This window comes from Dromaius novaehollandiae, chromosome 2 (genome assembly GCF_036370855.1).
Source record: "Dromaius novaehollandiae isolate bDroNov1 chromosome 2, bDroNov1.hap1, whole genome shotgun sequence".
In the NCBI taxonomy this organism is placed as follows: Eukaryota; Metazoa; Chordata; class Aves; order Casuariiformes; family Dromaiidae; genus Dromaius; species Dromaius novaehollandiae.
The window spans coordinates 36545781-36564986 of record NC_088099.1 but is presented as its reverse complement, the minus strand read 5'-3'; the positions used below and the strand labels follow the sequence as shown (position 1 = coordinate 36564986).

The window sequence follows — 19206 nt, the reverse complement described above, 5'->3', positions numbered from 1 at the left end:
GAGGAATCAATTATCCTGTGTCATTTAATCTTCTTAAGCAGGCCATCGCACAACTAGAAACTAGAAGCGTTCAATCTAATATGAAGAGCAGCTCTTAATGATAGTTAGCATCAACCTCACAAAATTTTTAAACCAGAGGAAAACATAACTGGGATTTAGGGAGCCCCGAAGAATTGGCTGCACTGATTTTCAGCAGTCAGATCCTAATATTTTAAAAGTTGCTTTGTTCATTATTATTTACCTAATAGACATGCATAGCCGTTACAAGCAGAGAAAAAAATAATACGTGCCGGTGGTCACGTACAATCCTTCCAACTGTGCACAAGGACAGTAAAAGCTCCAGGACACAATTTCTCCCTGTTGCCACTTACACAGCTCAGTACAGCCCTTGTAGCTGCATTGCAAAAGGAGAGACAAAGAAAGAGCTAAGCAATAAGGAGAACCTCTATATACCTAGAATTGCTCCTGCATCCATAATGTGTCAATAACAGAATATTTTTTTTAATTTCTAACAAGCCAAAAAGTTTGTAAAATAAACCAACAGAGGTTTTAGTTTTTCTCCAGTGAAGGTCCTACCCACCTGGACAACTGCTAGCCCTCCATCAGAAACATAGCCTTCACACACCTCACACAAAATCATGATCGGATTCGTTGATATTTCAAGCCACCACGTCTCTTAGCAGTAGATTCTAAGCTAAACTAAGCTGTAAACATTTTACATCATTCAGGGCGGCAGAAATACCACAAGGCTGCCAACTGGTGGAACCTGCAGCTAAACCAATATGCTTTTGGAGCAGAGCCTCCCAGAAGGGAAAAGGTGAAGCTGAGGAGGCTCCCACCTGAATGCCCTTCAGGGCACAAGAGCTGATAACAGAGGTTCCTGTCCCTGTAACAGATACAGAGCTTCCTATCGAGTTCTTAGCATTTCTTGAGTGAAACTGTTGACATAATCAAGCACAAATACAAAAATAGGAGCAGGATAGCTAAAGAAAGATTATTATTTTGTCGAGGAGCTGTTTTTCCTATGCACTGGGAGAAAACTAGGGCACAGAATGGTAAGCATCATGATTAACTTTCAGGGGAGGATAAAATTATCCAGGTTTATACAAATATAAGCAGTTTTTGTCTGTTTTTTTTCCTGTTATCAAAAATGATTCCCTGATGAAAATATAGGAAACTTCCCCCCACCCCCCACAGAAGCTTTGAGTCTGATGAGTTTGACTGCTTCTTAAAAATAAATCTTACCTATTCTAACTACTCCTTCGCAGACCTTGAAAGTCCGAGTTTAAACGCTGGTAACAAGCATAAAATCCACACAGAAACTGGTTGAAGTAGTGATTTCTAACCAAAGTCAGATCAATATCCAGCCTTATAATTTGCAGTACCTGTATCAGTGTTTTCCAGTGCTCTCTCTGCCAAGTAAACAGATGCTAAGTCTTTGTTTCCTAGATCCTCTGCATTTCTCACATTGCTCTTTGTGCTTCCATTGTCTCTCACTGCCTTTCCCCCAGATTTACCGCTTTACCCAGAATGTCCCGGGGCAACAAACTCTCCATCGTGCTGATACTCACCTGCCATCTGAAACTGGGGTCTCTGGATCAAGGGATAGACCTCCTCATCTAATAGATTCTGGGTCAGGGCAGCACACATGACAAAGACAATTGTAATTCAAAGGGAGATTTGTACCACATATTTTTATACTGAAGCACTTGGGAAATGTGCAATGGGTCATTTTGGTTCTAAATGTCACAAACAAGAAGCTATAGTAGCAGTTTGTTTGATATGTACTTAACACTGCAATTTTATGACCTTGTCATACACAGCACTCACCAAAACAGGTCTATACTGGGAATGTTGGTGACAGCACAAGGAGAAAAGGCACTGAGAAGCAGAGAAAGACTTAAGACCCAATAATGTGATTTTTTTAGTTTCAGCACTGTTTGCCTTGTCAGTTGACCTCAAAGAAGAAAGCTTTAAAAAACATTTCAGACTATAAGCACCATTCCTGATGCATTGCCAAAAGCTATCTTGTGTCACTGCATTGCATATCAAAAATTTTCAAATAAAATGAGCTCTGAAGGCTGTTCCTGCACCTACAGAAGGCAGCGACTCCCACTGTAATTGGTAGGGAGCAGCTCTGAATAACAGGCTGCAGTTCTGAAGAGCATCAGCATGTGTTTTCCTATGTAACCACAAAATGACAAGGAATACTTGAAGCAGGCTACACGCTGCAAGAGGAACGATCCTGTAGATGCTCATATCACTGTTTTGAGCCATTGTCACTTTTTCAAGTGCTGCATTTTATGGCAGGCAAAAGCAGGTGCAGGTTTGTTTCTTCATGGGAAATGCACAAATTTTACACTCAAGCTGGCAGAAGTGTTGTTGAGCGGCACTGAAGCATCAATATTTCTCCTCCTCGGATAGGCAGCTGCCTGCCTCCACTCTACAGCTGGCAGACAGCTCCTGCTGACAACGCAGCTGTATCCCCCATGGATTAACAGAAGATGCAATCAAGAGCAAGACAGGCAGTGTGCTATTTCTACCCAAGAAATCCCAGCATCTCATAGACTTTGATGATAGCAAGTGGTAATAGAGCTGAAGTAGCTTCCCAAACCTGTTAGTGATTCTGCACTTGTGAAAACAATTTTTACTTCAATTTCAGAAATTTAACACAGCTACCAAGAAAAGTAATAAGAAAAAAAACCCTGCCCACTCACCTACTCTAAATCTATGCACAGTGCACCAGATAAGCATCTTTGTCCCACAGCTTTAATACACTGCTGACATTAATACGTCAACTCGTACAAGTTTATTTAAAGTTATTTTTATAAAATGCTTTAAAAATCTAAGTAGAAATAAGATAATGCATCACTATGTTTCACTATATCCACTAACTCCTATTTAATACAAAGGAAACAACACAGCTCTTACTGTACACATACAGTGGGACCCCTTAAGTTTACCCATTTAAATATTTGGCCAGGAGATCAGGGCCAAGCTTTATTTCATGCTTTTATGCTTTCGTTTCCGAGCTAGATGTTCGGACAGCATTGCTAAATACTGCAAACTGATCTAAAACCCTGACAGACCCAATCCAAGTCTCAATTCCTCTCTCCCAAGCAGTGCACACCCAACAGTATTTGTGTTTTGGTTAGTCAGGTACCTGCCAGTTCCCACATACCAAACAAAACTGCTTTAACAGCCAACTTCATACCCTAGTAGCCCTCCTTAACCAAGGCTATGCTAATTGTCTAGGCTCCCCATGCAGTTAATGGAGAAAGACAGGCATCATTTTTTGATTAGGCATCTATCGGGATATAACATGAACAATGTAAATGGGATGAATCTTGTTCAGGGTTCTTAGAGTGAGTCCATGCTCTGGGGACCATAGCAGAAATCCAGACGCCCAGCACAAAATGAATACACAGCCTTGGGATAGCTAAAGTCAGACAAACTCCATCTCAGCAAGTGATGCAGAAGTGGGGGAAGTAAAATCATGACTTGTAAACAGAGGTAAACAGGGAATGATTGTTCATTATTTTCATAATATAAGAGCCAAGGCAGGCAACAAGCTTAAAAACAAAGGGAAGTATTTTCATACACAGTTCTACAGTGAAATCCACTGCCAGAGAATGTTATGGAAGCAAAAGTATGAACGGGTTCAAGGAAACCAGATGGTTTCAAAGAGCCAAAGGCTCTTGAAACAAAAATACGTGACCACAACTGCCATGTCAAATAGGCTGTAAGTCACGAAATGATAGAGGCTTAAACAACAACCTCCCTCCTCAAAAAAAAAAAAAAAAAAAAAAAAAAGACAAAAAACCCCACACCCCAAAAACCCACTACACATTCAAGCTCATTTTTACTGTTCTCTCAAACATTCACTACTGACTCCTGTCAGAGAAGAGACAGCAATCTTCAGCCAGTTCCTAATGCTCTGCCCATATGAAGCTGAACTCTAATAGTGGTTTTCTAATACTTGCACCACTAGAGGGCAGGGAAAACAATTTGCTCATCTGTGTTGAGAACCTGGATTGTGGAGTCCCACTTGGTGATGCTACTCTGGTATTAGTGCCTTGCACTAATACCCCTTTCGCACAACTGATTTGCCCTATGTCCCTCTACAGCCTTGAGCAATGCCTTCCAGCCAAAAATGCAATATTCAGAGGCCCTTTTGTTAGAGGTGCCAAAACAGGCTATCCAATTTCTTCTGCAGAGATGCCTTGCCCCTTCGCTTAGCCATTATCCATGGGTTCCTGCCTGTTTTTTCTTCTCCAGGCACAAACGAATATAAAATAGAGTTGAAATCTTCATACTCTCCACCTCTCCAGAAATACAGCACCATAACATTTTTATACCATGCATATTTTTCTAAAAAGTCACTTTATTACTTAAAAGTTCAAACCACTTGTCTGTATACTACTTGTGAAAATACTGCAAAGAGGCAACGACAGGCAAGTTCTGCAACTCAACAACAAAGCAGGCAGGCCAATGCAAGGGTTTTTTCAGGGCCATGTTTACCTTCCTGTCAGTATACCTCTTGCCCTTCTGCAACTGAGAACTACGGATTTGCAACATTTTGTCTTAAGATCAAAACTTGAGAGGAGAAAGTTGTAGTCCTTCTCTATGAATGTAAGCTCCGAGTTTCAAAACAAACACTGAAAAAATAGGAACATCACCTATGCACTGCAGTACAACTTGCTACTTTTCAGATTACAGACACTTCCTAGAATGTTACTGACATGGGGAAAAAAAATAAAAACAAACAAACAAAACCCCCTGATATTTAACTCCTACTTTGTTCACATCATTAAAAAAAAAACAAAAAAACAGAAAAAAAACCAAAACCCCCCCACAATTATTGCCATGGTTGGTAACACTCTCCATTTAGAGGAGCAAAATCAGCACAGAACAGTTATTCTTTTTGTACAGCTTTGTATCAGCTGCTAAGCTGCAGGAAGAGATGCTGATGCTTTCTAGTATATCTTTCCAAAATCTTCAGAAAGTAGTGAAATCAGCATACTGCTTTTCAAGCAGTGACTTACACAAGAAACAAGACCAAGTAATTAAGCCATAACCTAGAAGTTATGCATTAAGGACTCACTGAAAATGGCTTTAACACACACATGCGCACACACACACACACACCCAGAAAGGTACTGAACTGGATTTCAATTTTTGTAGTGTCGGATATCTGGCAAGTTTGTTCCACTTCTGAAAAATAAGTTAATACAAAGTTAAAAAAAATTGATATGCACATCTGCTGCATAAAAGGAGGTACATTTTCATACTTTAAAATACTTTAAACATTTATACATAATGGACAGAAGTTCTCTTTAATATAAAAAAAAATGTTTCTTTGCCAACAGCAACTGTCAGCTCGAAAACAATGAATCCAGAAGATGAGAGAACCAGACATTCTCCAAGTCACTGCCATTTCTGCACCATAAGAAATTATGCCACATTTTTCTACAGCTCATCATGCTTGTATGTGAATTCCCTTGCAGATATAAATCCATCACTGTCTTCATCTTCTTTATCAAATATGTCTTCAACCAAAGCATCATGCTGGGTATCATTTACCACTGCTCCATGCTTTTCAAATTCTTTCTTCAAATAAATTTTCACCTATTACACAAAGGTTGAGTTAATATTTGGTAGGCTTATGAAAGAATTACATTATTGTAGTGTAAGAGAGGGCCACAGAGTTTGGGATAGTAGCATTAGACAATAAGACACCTTCCTTCCTAGGCCACTTTCAAAATAATACTTGCCTGACTGACTATGTAGCCCTGTTCAGTGATGAAAGACTCTTTAGTAGTAAGAGGCAATACAACTAGCAAATAAGTTGCCATAGCTTTAGCATATCTGATTAAAAAATGAGCTAGGGAGAGGGAGACGGAGAAAATTGGAAGACAGCAACTGCAAGGCTCACCCCACTCCATCCCACTCTAACTGTCCAGCAAAGACTTCTGAGGCATCTTATCATTCACAGCAAGCATATTAATAGTTAGCCTAACAGCTCATTAGTTCCAGCTAGCTATTCTGTGCATTACCCAATAAATAATTAGCTTAAGTGCTCTTAATGTAATGCATGTTCTGCTTGCAGAGTTGCTCTGTGGATAGTAAGTGTTGTCTGAACAACAGCAACCAAGGGACAGAGGGAATTACAACTTCCATACATTAAGATGCCACCTGACACTTCACCTAGTGCTAAAATCTAGCTCCAAGCATTTAGATACTTCCATAACAGGATCAAGTTTAGCTTATCTTCCCCTTTCTGCTCTCGCACCCTGTAGGTTTGTTAGCAAGAAAAGTAACCCACTAACCTCCTGCTTGGATAGTTTCCAGTCATCATTAAGATCCATCTCTTGGAACGACTCATGAGATCTTGGTCCATTCCTAATTTCTAAAAGGTCAATGTTGAATATCAGCGTGCTCTCAGGTGGAATTTTTCCTGCCCAAAACATTAAGCATGGAGACAAGTTAAAAACAATTACACATTCAGTGCCATACAAAAGCCATATGCCCCTGAGCAAAGTTCTCCTAATCCTACTTATTTTGAAACACTCTGCTATTTGAACTACTGAGGATAGATATCTGTAACAGTGAGCAGTGCGACCACTTCAAACTGTAGCCTGGACTCCGAGCAGCCCCTACAGCACATACGCAATTTTAGATGTGACCAGTTTTGACAGAGACTACTATGGGTTGATGCAAACCTGTATTAAGCAGTCATCATCACAGGTCTATGATACAAGGTTCTGGGATCTGTTTGTCATGGTCAGCGTTAAAGAATAGCGAACTGAAACTGTCTAGAGGTAGCTGCTTAGCACAACTTCTATAAAACTTGCTTAGCATGAGTAGCTAAATTTGCTGAAGCCTTAGGCCGCACTTAGATAAAATAATGAACTTTTACTTAGTCCAGTAAGAAAAGGGCCTCAGAGCTGGTTCAAGCTAGGAAGATAAGGAAGTTACAAGCAGTCTGCATTCCTGCGTCTCACACTCCGAAAGGGAGGGTGTCAAGGCTTTGAAATAAGACCAGTGCAGGGCATTAGGACCTTGAGGGACAAAGCCTTAGCTCACTGCTGGGGCAGTGTTAATTGTTATGATTTAGAATCACCTCCTCCTCAGGACCTTGAGACACAACAGTAAGACCCCACAAAAACAGAGGTACAACCGTCAGCAGAGACTGCAAAAAACAAAAATAAGGAGAAAAACAGCTTACCTCAGAATGACAATGAGACCCAATGAGAAGCAGGAGACCCCAGACCAAAAAATTACTATTGGTCTAACTACCACGTGAGGGGTGGGAAATGTAAGTTGAAAAAACTATAATTGCCCAGGATTTGTTTATGTTAGGGTCCCTCTTAGGAGGCACCCAGCTTGAGCTGTAATTATGGCACGCGCATGATTACAATTTAATTTGCTTTGATTTGGCTCTGAACTTTACTTGCGGGAACCTAGGGTCGAGCCCTGTTATGGTGGCCGACAAGCCTGATTTCCATAACAGTTTGGCACCCCAGATGGGACCCTAGGCGACCACTGTCAGGGCCTCTCATCTCCAAACGATCATCTGGCGCCATCGGGTGAGTTCACCTGGGATCTTTCGGCAACGAGAGGCACCGGGAAGGTGAGTCTTAAATTCCCACCTAAATTCTAATTTCTGGTCTGGTAACAGTGCACTGAAGGGGTACGCGGGCTGGCCACCGTAAGGCGTATCAGGCAGGGGGGTACGCGGGCTGGCCACCGTAAGGCGTACCAGGGGGACGGGTGCGAGTCCCATCCCCAGGGTTTGAGTGGGTTGTAAGTCCCAGCTCAGTGCGGCGGAGGAGGGGTGCGCAGCCTGATCAGCATAAGGCGTGCTGCAAAACTATAAGACAGAAATCTAGAGTCACTGTGACTGGTGTGAGTGTGAACAGTGCTGTGTGTGTGCGCGCGTGTAGCCTGGGAACCGATCGGGGCACCCGTCGGCTGAGAAGCAGTCCTCGCAGTTAAAGACTTGGGTGGTGTGAGTGCGGTTCCCAGAGAGTGAGAGAAAGTGTGTGATTCCCACCAGCCACAGGGGCTGGTGTTACTGGTAAGGAAGTGCGCTGCCTGACGTGCTTAAGATGCACTTTTCAGAAACTCAATATGGGGAATAATTTCAGCAAAGAAAAGTGGACGCCCTTTAGCTGAAATTTTGGAATATTGGCGTAAGATTGATGGTACCAAAAAAAAAAAAAAAAAAAAAAAAATCTAAGGAAAAAAGGTTGATCCAGCTGTGTCAGGAGGATTGCCCATTCCTGACAAAGGAGGGAAACCCAGCGGAACGGTGGCCACCACAAGGGACTTTCGATCAGCAGGAACTAACTTTCCTGTGAAATCGTCTAGAAGACAGGTTTCCAAGTTGAATGGATTACTGGTATGTTTGAGATAACTGGGCATGGACACGGGAGCATTTGAGCCAGGAGGGAGGGAGGAAAGAAACCTGCCGAAGGTAACACTTGTGCTAGCATATACTAGTACTCTGGACTGTGCTCCAAAAGTTTCTGCTCCACCTTATATGCCTGATGATATATCTGTCATTACTTCTCCTTCTCCTCCTCCTTCTCCCTCTTCTCTACTGGCTGCCGGACTCAATCCTATGATCTCCAACGTGCTGACTAACCCTGCCGCTTTTCAGCCAGGGGGAAAAGGAGGGGCCAGTCCCCCTCCTCCTGTGCTGCGGGTATTTACTAATCAACCCTGGAACCCTGGCGATCTCGCCTTATGGGGGAGTAAAATGCAGAGATTAAGAAAAGATGCAGAGCAATGTGTCCAGTTATTTTCTAATATATGCACTGGGCACAACCCAAACTGGAGTGATACCCAAATTCTTTTGAGGAAATTATTTCAACCAAAAGAATGGGATAAGATAATTAAAGATGTGGAAGAAGCGCAGCAAGCCGGGGGAACAGAAACCTCTGGCTAGCAAATGATCCAAATTGGGATTGTAATAATGCAGGAGATTGACACACAGCTCTTACAGGACTTTGAAATTTAGCGGAAGTAATTAGAGCATGCAGAGAGTTAGGAGTAAATTGGACTGAAGTGCAAGAATGCAGACAGTGGTTAGATGAACACCCCCACGACTATGGGGGACTTTTGCAGTAAGCCCTGCTAAAATATGGAGGAATGACCCCACAAAACTTCAATGATGCTCTTGCAATTAGTGTTTTTATAGATCAAGCAGCCCCTGATACACAAAAATATTTTAAAGAGCATATGCCAGGCTGGCAAGGGGAGGGGCACGGAAGAACCAGAGGAAATAGATGGAATCAAAGTGAAGGTGGTATACAATTAAGAGTTAATGATGTTTGTTATCACTGCGGGGAACAAGGACACTGGAAGCAGGAATGCCCAGTGAGGCCCTGTGTACTTGGGAATAGAGGGGCCAGCGTGAGACAATCAAACACTAAGAATGAGACCAGGCAATTCCCAGTCAGTCCACAATGACAGGAGATAGGAGACTCAGAAAATACTGTGAAAATTGGGGTAAATTTATGGGATATACATTTGGATTTGAGGGGCAGGTAATGGCAAATATAGAAGGTTTAGAAGTTCCCTTTCTAGTAGATACTGGAGCCACCCTTTCCCTCTTAAATTTTGAGCCTAAAGGATGCAAGTCATCAGATAAAACAGTGATGCAAGGAGTGATGGGAAAAGGTGGATGAATGTTATCTAAGCCCTTATTGCTCGCTATTGGGGGTAAAACAGTGTGGGGACATTTTATAATTTCCACAGACTCGCCCTCTTGCCTCTTAGGGAGAGATCTCCTGCAAGCCTCGGATACTCAGATCTGTTTACAGCCGGAAGGGATAAAATTAATAATTATGGGCTCATGTGTTCTGGCTAAGACACCAGAACCAGAGTCAACTATTCCAACAAGTTTAGAATCAGTTTCTAAAAAGTTATGGAGCTCTTCAGGAATGGATGTTGGACTACTGAAATCAGCTAGTCCAGTCTCAATAAAAACAAAGGGGGGATTGCCTCCCACGGTTGAACAATACCCTATTCCAAAGGAAGCAGAGAAGAGTATCCAAGAACAAATCAAACATTATTTGAAACTGGGTATCCTTAGAGTCTGTGAATCCCTGTACAACACTCCAATTCTGCCGGTTAAAAACAGGCAAGATTCTGATGGTGAGCTGCAGTATCGGTTTGTACAGCACTTAAGAGCTATAAACCAACATGTAGTTGTTCCACATTCAGTAGTTCCCAACCTCTCAACCATTTTACTACAAATACCTCATTGGGCAACTTATTTTACTGTGATTGACCTAACAGCAGCCTTTTTTAGTATACCGATAGCTGAAGATAGCCAAGATCTCTTTGCTTTCACTTGGAAGGGACAACAATTAACTTGGACGAGGCTGCCACAGGGATTTACTGGGTCTCCGACTATTTTTTCGCATATACTCAAAAATGACCGCTCAGATATCAAACTTCCAGGACATTCTATATTAACACAGTACGTGGATGATTTGTTATTAGCAAGTAAAGATTATGAGACATGTTTAAAAGATACTGTTTCTCTATGTAACACTCTTGCAGAAAAAGGGCATCAGGCATCTCTGTCTAAACTTCAGCTGTGTCAAAGAGAGGTAAAATATTTGGGTTTTATCTTAAAAGAAGGACACAGGTTAGTTGATCCAGAACGAGTAAAGACAATTCTTAATATGCCTTGTCCTGTAACAAAAAAACAACTTAGGGGATTTTTAGGAGCTGCAGGATTTTGCCGACCGTGGATTCCTGGGTTAGCAGAACTTACTAAGCCTCTAGTACAGGCAACAGAAAAAGGAGGAGATAGAGCCTTTGGCCTGGGGCCCAGAATGGGAGAAAGCTTTTACATCTGTGAAAAAAGCGTTAGTTTCAGCCCTTGCTCTAGGGTTACCAGATTATAGCAAACTATTTGAATTATTTGTCCATGAACGACAGGGAGTAGCAAGTGGGGTACTCACCCAAAAACTAGGTCCTCACCGTAGACCAGTGGCCTATTACTCCACGCAACTAGATGAGGTAGCTAAAGGCACTCCAGGAAGCATCAGAGCAATAGCAGCTACGACAGCTCTTATTGAAAAAAACTTGCTCTTCGAAAATACATCCCGATGAATTAAAGAGACCAGAGCTAAGCTGTGTCATTTACTCTCAGAGAGACAGCAGGCCAAACACAAAAGAAAATAGGTATTCCTTGTTCATCTTTCAGGGAAAGAGGTAGAAAAGGAATCATCAGCTGCTTTAAAGAAATTTCAGTGTCAATAAAATGTAACAGCCACAACTGATAGAGCAGTAAGAAGAAGGGAGAATTCAGTCCTCCTGAAACATCCCCTCTCCCAAATATCCAAATTCCTTGCCACTGCCAGTTGACCCTTTGCATCTGATACTCTGCCACTGGAAAAAACTCTTTTTGTGGAAAAGGAGAAACAGGCAGGAGTGCTGTCCATGCCCTGCAGCTGTCTTAGGGCTGCTTCCCCCCTCACCAAGTGATTTCAGTTTATCATGCACTGGCTTTTTACAACAATCCGGTATCCCTTCACGTTAATGACTGAAGCAACTATCAGAGACCTTTTAGCACACCACTTGCCCCCCCCATGCAGAGGCTGAATAGAAGTAAATATATTTCTATATTGGCTGGCAGCACTCCAAAAATATTCCTGCACCTTGAAAAGACAGGCAGAAGAACTAATCCTCACATACTGTTTTGGAGCTGTGGTGTTAAATATACCCTGAGCTGCAGCAACAGGCAGGTTTACAGATTTACAGTATGAAGAAATACACAGATACTTCTAGAAATATAGCCCACAGTAACCTGCTCAGGGTCTGGCATGCAGGTAATATTTCTGAGGGTTCCAGAATAAGGCATCTGATTCATCACTCAGGTCAGTCAGCAGTCAAGGCACCAGGATGGAGGCTAGTAAAATCATGTGTATTCTGAGGAAGTACGGAGAAAATGAAATAATTCTGTCTGTCTTCCAGGGCATCACTTGAAAATAGCAATATTCAGACAAATACTTCAAGGTTTTCCTAAAGCAAGTAATTTCTTAAGCAGTCAGCAGTGTTCACTCTTTCAACCTTTTTCCATTAAATACATGTGAGGCTTGCAAGTCTTTGAAGACCAACTGTAGTGCTTTGCACATCAGTCTACGCAACTAATTCTCTAATGTTAAGCTACTAGGTGAGCACTGCAGCATTTCATATGTTTTTGTGGAGAAACGTACAGCTGTGCCCCACATATAGGCAACTGACTGGCCACCAAAAGTTTCCTGTTCTCTACTGGAAGCAAAATTACTTCTAATACAAAATTACTTCTAATATTATCTCTTGAATCCCAAACCAAGGCTTCTAGAAAAAGATTTTTTTAAAGGATACTTTCAAGGAAAGAGCATATGGAGTACACTGTCAGTAAGTACTTAACCTATGTTCCTTCCTACTTGCCAGAAGATACAGACATTCAAACACTCCTCATCCCTAAAAGGATTTCAGGCTAATGGGAGAGGACATACCAGTAAGAATTATACATCCTGAGGCACTTATCCTTTCTGCTTTAAAACATTGCATTATCTTATGTCATTTGTGACCACTTTTGTCATTAAAATAAGCTAACTAAAACAAATCCCACAGAGCAGTCAAAGTAAGCTTCCTATGTCGTTCAAATTGTCACTTGTTTGACTACTAATTCCAAATCTGACCATCCCATTAAGAGAGGGATTTGGAAGTGTCTGAAAGGGGGAAAAAAAACAAAACAAAACACACACTTTTAGCAGTGGACAGGTTGAGAAAACACTACTACTAAGTATTGAACAACAAGATACAAGCCACTTTCAGTAGATGTCAGTATGACTCCCCACATATCCACATTATGGATTAATTATCGTGGATAACAGGCACTGCCTAAACTGAAAATACCTAAAAGAGGGGAAGGATTTGCCTCGATGGAGAAATAAATGGTGACTTTTCACTGTATGACTAAGGACATGAGAGGATGGGTAGCAGTACAGCGAGTTTCTCTGGGTTCTAAAAACCCACAGACAAGTAGGAGGCTTGCATATGCGCATTCATGAAATATTACCACAAACACAGATGCAACAGCCAAGAAGTCAACAGTTACCTAAAGCAGAGCACTGTTGGGTACTGCTCTAACAGAAAAGATGCTCAGAGCATGCAGCACAGCAGCCACCATCAGTTCTAATTTTTTTTCCTGTGTTCACCACCTAGCCACTTAATGGATATTTCTGCAAAAAAACAAGATTGTGAGAAAGAGTACCTGACTCCATCAATTTCTCTTATTTAACAGAACTCACCTGGAAAGCTTGAAAACTTGCCAACCTCTTAGACCAAAAAGAATACCAGTAAAATACATGGATAAGAACAGATTAAAGTAAGGAGAGAACTTCAGGTGTTTTACCTTTTCCCTCTTTTCCATAAGCAAGGGATGGTGGAATAGTTAGCTTTCGCTTCTCTCCCACACACATGTCCTTCAAACCTTTGTCCCAGCCTTTGATAGCTTCCCTTATGCCAAGGGTAAACCACATAGGCTGCCCATTGTTATGCTTGTGGCTGGAACAGAATGGAATACAACACTTAATCTTTGAACAGTAACCTCCACAATAGGTGTGTGCAGCAGACAGAAGATAATCACAGCACAGAGTTACCCAATAGAAAATCTTACTTGGCACCTTGGCGTTTCTTAAACGAAAGCAGATCTAAGCCTTTAAAAATCTTTAAAACTTATGCCTTGCATTACAACATTCCTTAATAAAACAGCATATACAGGGTGTTTATGACAACACTGAGCCACCTGGATCCCACACTCATCTCCCTGATCATTATTTTCCACTTTGTAACTGATCAGACTACAAAAGCATTCCTGCTTAAAGCATACATTCAAGGCTGTGTTCATTCCTCGGTAAACTGCAGATCAAACACCAGTTTCTAAATCTTGGTCATATTTACAGTTTACCCTGTCCCATGCTTAGAAGCATCAGCAAAATCTCTTTTGAAAACAATCATTAGGGGAAAAAAAAAAAACGTCTACACAACAGTGTAGAAGAACAGAAATAAATACATGCAAAACACTCAAGCTTAAAATAGGCAGATCACTCCCTTTTTCCAATTTAACCAGGTGGTACACAAGGACTACCTCCACCATACTGGCAGGCACAGAATTTTAACTACAGTCAAAAAGCTCTATTTACCAGTCATGCAAGAAAGGTGCTTAACAAGAAAACAGAGCACTTACAGAAGTTAGTCAGCAGCGAAAACTTAGAATGTCACTAGAGCTCCTTTTAGAGAGGCAGGTTAGCTACAAGAGAAAGTTAGTGAGATTTTAGTTTAAAGTGCCTACAGAAGAGTGAACATGCAAAACACAGCCCTTTTTGTATGTTTTCCACAAAAGCAGACTTCAGAGACAGTCTGCACATACCTGAGCGTTTTGCCATCTCCCACTATTAACACCGAGTTGATGTTTTACGGGAAAGGCAACATTAGCAAGTCTTTGCAGACTCTTAAACAACCTTGAATTTCTGGCTCTTATTCCTACTTACATTACAGTTGTCCTGGTATGTTGATTTGTCTGGTCTGGGGCAGGGGAAGAATATGCCATTTCCGTAGTGAAAAGGTACCATTGTTCTATCAGCATTAGAAAGATTTTTTTTCTGAACTAGAGGCAGACTTCTCTAGAAGTTTTCCTTAGAAACTAGAAAGAAATCTGTGCACAGCACAAATTGGGCACCTAATAAACCACTCAGATCATACCAAAACCTGTATCTAAATTGTAGAAGAGGCGTCTAACATTCCCATCTTCTAAAAAATATAATTTACTTTCAAAGACTAAGCAGAAAACAGAAGCTAAATGGAATTTATTTTAGAGCCTCACTCTAGCAAAGGGACAGAGATAAACTTTACTGTTGATGCTCATCTTAAACAGTATTGCAAGTTAGTGTTTCCTAAACTCTTAAAACATGAAGACAACACAAACTTTCTGGTCGTAGTGTGGGGTGGCTATAGCGTGTAAAGGGTTTCACAGAACAGTTTGCTCGGTGTTGCTAAAAGTTGTATTAATTCACTAACAAATAAAAAACGAGGGTAAATTCTGAACGTGTATGCATTCTTTTACTTCCCGCATATTGTTTGCACGCATGTGAACCTATTTTGGGGCTTTTTTTTTTAATTTTAAAAATAAAAACCAACTGGCCCTCAGCATAACACTCCTTACAGGACAACATCGCAGGCCATCGTTTTGCAGCTAGGCTGCAGGCCACAGCGTGTGGCGCAGACTGAAGTGCACTGACAGGAGACGCCGCCCGTTTTAAAACAGATATATATGTATTTGCAGGCAAACCCACCACCCAGCTCGAAGGCAAGGCTCGCAGAGCCAGTGACTTACGTGGAGTGAAACATGGAGCCATCCCTCTCCAGGAATCCCTCGTAGTGCACCAGCATCATGTCTCCCCACTTGGTCCTCCTGTGGCAGAGGAAGGGCTTCTGCAGCACCTCCACCTTCACGTCGGCCGCGGGGATCAGCGCCGCGGCCGCGCAGCCCAGCACCGCACCGAGTAGGGCCGCCCGCAGCGCCGCCATCGCCGCCCCCCAGCCGGGCCCCCGCCCGCCTTACCGCCGCCGCGCCGCCATGCCGCCCCGCGGAGCCCCACTCCCGCCCCGCTAACGGCTGTAACGGCTCTCCGCAGCGGGGCCAGGGCGCGGCGCGCAGCCCCCTCGCGCCCGCCTAGCAGACGTGGCACCGGCCCTCACAGCTGGCGGCTCCCGGCTTCAAAGGGGGCAGGACCAGGGGTAGAGTACGCCCTCTGATTGGCTCACCTCAAAGTGAGCCCAGCAGAAGCAGCCGTCCATTGGGGCTCGCCCTTGTCTGTCTCTCGCTCTGACAAATCGGCAGAAGAGCTCCGCGAGAGGCTCGGTGGAGGAGGTGGGCGGGCCGCGGCGCTCCAGGAAACGAGCGTTAGCGAGCCGGGGAACCCCGTGGAGCCCTCGCACAATAGGGGCGGCTCCTGCCGGCCGTCGATTGGACAGCGCCTTTAGGGAGGGAGTAGTTCTATTGGCTGTGGCAGACCACCTGCTTTGGGCGTGCTGCGGGTGCCTTCCCCTTTCGCTTGCCGATCACGTGGGTTGCGATTCTCAGAGCTGTTTGCGTTTCCGTAGCGCTGCAAGGCAGTTCTTTAGAGCGGGAGCGCCGCGGGTTCTGCGCCAGGAGCGTGGCGGCGGGCCGGCTGGGCGGCGGGGGCCGGGGCCGAGGAGGGCGGGTGGCGCCCCGCTATGGCCCTGGGTGCCGGCGGCGCGGCGGCGGCGGCGGGGCCATAGCGGGAGGCGGCGGCCGGTGGCGTGACTCCGCCGCGGGGCGGCGCGGCGTGGGGCTGCCCGGGGCCCGGCCGCCCTGCATGGGGGCAGGGACCCGCCGCCGCCATGGAGGGGGTGCTGTACAAGTGGACCAACTATCTGAGTGGTGAGTTGCCACCCGTCCTCAGCCTGCCCGCGGGGGGCGGGGGGGAGGAGGAGGAGAAGGGGGCATTTTCGCACAGCAGAATAAATACAGTAATATTTTCCAAAGTTAAAACCTATATGATTATGAATTTATACTTCTAGATATATTTATTTTTTATAAATATATATATATATATATATACACACAAACACTTACTTATTGGATCCAGACCAGTGCTGGCCTGATAGAAGAATGGTACCTTTCCACTACAGAAATGCCATAGCCAAGCCTCAGTGTGAGGTGGGGACTGGCTCTGGTGCTTCTTGATTTTTATTTATTTATTTATTTTCTCCAGCTGTATTGCAAAACTATCAGGGAACCGCGATCCAGTACTCAAGAACTCCAGGACTCGTTTATTCCCTTTGTGGAGAGTAGCTTTTATTTGGGGTTTCTTGTATGTTCTCTGGGTTTGCTGGTCGGGTTTCTTTGTTTGTGGGCTTTTTCTTTTCTTTTTTTTTTTTTTTGATGCACATAGGTTGTATTCACCAGCAAGCTTCTTTCTTTGTGCATCCCTGTGAAACTTAAGGTTTTGTTGCCTTTTATTGAATTGTTTCTGGAAGCCTAAATGTTAGGAAAATCCTAGACATCTCAGAGAAGAGGTATCAACATTAAGTCACACGTGGGGGATTTGGATGAAAACACAAAAAATACAGGGGCTGTCCTACTCGCTCCAGGCCTAGACTTGAAATTTTTCAAGTGCTCCTGTGCCATGAGGTGCTTCACTCCCTTAGCAGACTGAGAGCAGCTGTGCACGGTCACCGTTTCCTCAGTGGGAGTTAAATGTGGGGGTGTCAAAAACTTTGCTGAGGCTGAAAAGGTCTGGAATGATACACGTGTCACTGTGGGGTTTTGACTGCTGAAAGCATGGGAGTCTGGGGCAATCCTTGTAATTCTCTGTGTGTATGGGGTATTCCTAGGGTAAACATCTCTGTGATGTGTTGAAACAACCTGGGAACCAGACGGTCAGAAAAATAAGTATGACCTTGGTGGTGCCTGGTGGAAATCTTGCTCTGTAGTACGTTTAAGAGGGGGTGCCTTCTGGTCTGAATTTTTTTCAGAGAAGCTGGATCAGCTGCACCTGTCTTTTTAGCTGGGAAAGTGTTGGATATTAAAATTAAATAAAGAAGAAGCAAAAACTAAGCTGAAGTGCAGATAGGTCATGAATTCATGTGAATGAGGGGTGTTAAGGGGAAGGAGTGATGCATGAGGCTGGATTTATTGGTGCAGTAGAAGGTCGCTATGTTTTTTCCCCTTTGGACAATAGCTGCTTGGAGAGTAGGATATAAAATTGTCAGGTCTCAGCGAATAGGTGTGGATTTCTTGCAGGAGAGGCTTTATTTGTGGCCTTTGTGGGAGTGGGAGCAGCCACGCTTGGCTCTGCCATTTGGATTGCAAAACTCAGGCAGTGTTACTAGTCTTTCCTCATAATAATAATAATGTCCATGGTCCAGCTGATGCAATGTTTTAGGTGTTTGTTTTAATTTGTGTTGCTTTGGTGCTGGGACATATTTGGAACACTTATGCTTGTTTTTGTGCTGTGAAATTTGGGGAGTGTGTGTGGGGGGGAAGAGAAACCTAGTACTTATTTAGATTAATGAGTGGCATTTGACACTGGGGCATTTGTACTTGTGTGTGGGTGTGCTAGGATCTGCTGGACTTGCCCTCTGTTTTGATGGCAGAATTTGGACTAAGAAACAGAAAACTTTAGGTACCATCAAAATTTAACTTTTTTTCATTCGTCTCCTTGAAAAGCACTTTCAGCCAAATCACTTTTCATAAAGAAGGAAGATGCTTTGCAAACCTCTGTTCAAATTAATGTAGAACGAAGGAATCTCTTTTCTTTGTGTGAGACATACCACAACTCGAAACCAAGTAAGGTTGTTTTTTGTTTTTTTGTTTTTTTCCAGAGAAGATGCACATGTAGTGTCTTCTCTGTCCTTCTTTACAGGATAAATTCTTAGGCTGTAGGATGCCTGTCTGTTGTGTTTGAGAACAGTAAATTTGCTTCTCTGTAAGCTAACTATGCTTGTGTGCACTTTCTTTTGGCATATAATGAAGAGGAGTGTAAAGGACTTCCTGCCCTAAAGGTTGTACATTTGCAATAATTCAGAAAAGATGAAGTGTTAGAGTATGGTGTTTATGCTATCAGAACTGTAGAGTGAAACCAGGTCGGGCTGCAGGATGAAACAGAAACCAGAGGTAGGATAAGGGTTCAGCAGATGATCCACAACAGTTATTTCTGTCCATATTCTGTGACCAGTACGCTTCCTCTTGCACAAAGTTAACAAATTTGGTATAAGTGATATATGCAAAGAGTAGGTAAAATAGGAGTTATCTCTGTATGTCAGTGTATACTCCTATGTCAGTAATGCTACGGGGATGTAAATGTGCACAACAGGTACCTTAGGGCATTTCCTCCTTATAAGGAACACGTCTTTGTTTCACATAATCGGAGAGTAGGTGAGACAGCCACCAGAAAAACAGACTTAAAGCTACTGAAAAGGAGAACAGCTGCTCTTACTGCCTTAAGAGGGGTCAGTGGAGTCTGTTGGTACCTGAGTCTTTTCTGGGGATTGTGTTTCTTATAACCTATGCTGTCATCAACATCACGAGAGGCAAAGCCCATAGCCCTTGGCGAGCAGCTGGTTCTGCTGCGTAGCTTGCGGAGTTATTGGCAGCAAGAAAGCTGC

At 43.2% G+C, this 19206-nt stretch overlaps 2 protein-coding genes and 1 long non-coding RNA gene across 4 annotated transcripts in view; 1 reads left to right on the top strand and 2 right to left on the bottom strand.

Annotated features, from left to right (window-relative positions):
* Window positions 1–3514: 3514 nt before the first annotated feature.
* FKBP14 (FKBP prolyl isomerase 14) lies at window positions 3515–15822 on the bottom strand. 2 transcript variants are annotated; one of them, XM_064506258.1, is made up of 5 exons: window positions 15635–15821; window positions 15407–15484; window positions 13427–13578; window positions 6330–6457; window positions 3515–5628 (listed from the first exon to the last, which is right to left on the bottom strand). In XM_064506258.1, the coding sequence occupies exons 1-5, from the start codon at window positions 15649–15651 to the stop codon at window positions 5470–5472; spliced, it is 534 nt and encodes a 177-aa protein (XP_064362328.1). In that variant the 5' UTR covers window positions 15652–15821; the 3' UTR covers window positions 3515–5469. The 2 variants fall into 2 exon arrangements, with proteins under 2 accessions (XP_064362328.1, XP_025959511.1); XM_026103726.2 differs by having other exon boundaries at window positions 15407–15822.
* On the bottom strand, window positions 11035–13420 carry LOC112985258 (uncharacterized). The gene is made up of 2 exons (XR_003259711.2): window positions 13130–13420; window positions 11035–11952 (listed from the first exon to the last, which is right to left on the bottom strand). It is a non-coding gene; the product is annotated as an uncharacterized LOC112985258 (long non-coding RNA).
* A 294-nt stretch (window positions 15823–16116) lies between the features above and the next one.
* The window catches only part of PLEKHA8 (pleckstrin homology domain containing A8), a 31592-nt gene continuing 28502 nt past the window's right edge, over window positions 16117–19206 (top strand). The window contains exon 1 of the mRNA XM_026103842.2: window positions 16117–16477. Within this exon, the coding sequence (XP_025959627.1) occupies window positions 16438–16477 (40 nt within the window). The 5' untranslated portion in view covers window positions 16117–16437. The remainder of the gene's footprint in view (window positions 16478–19206) is intronic.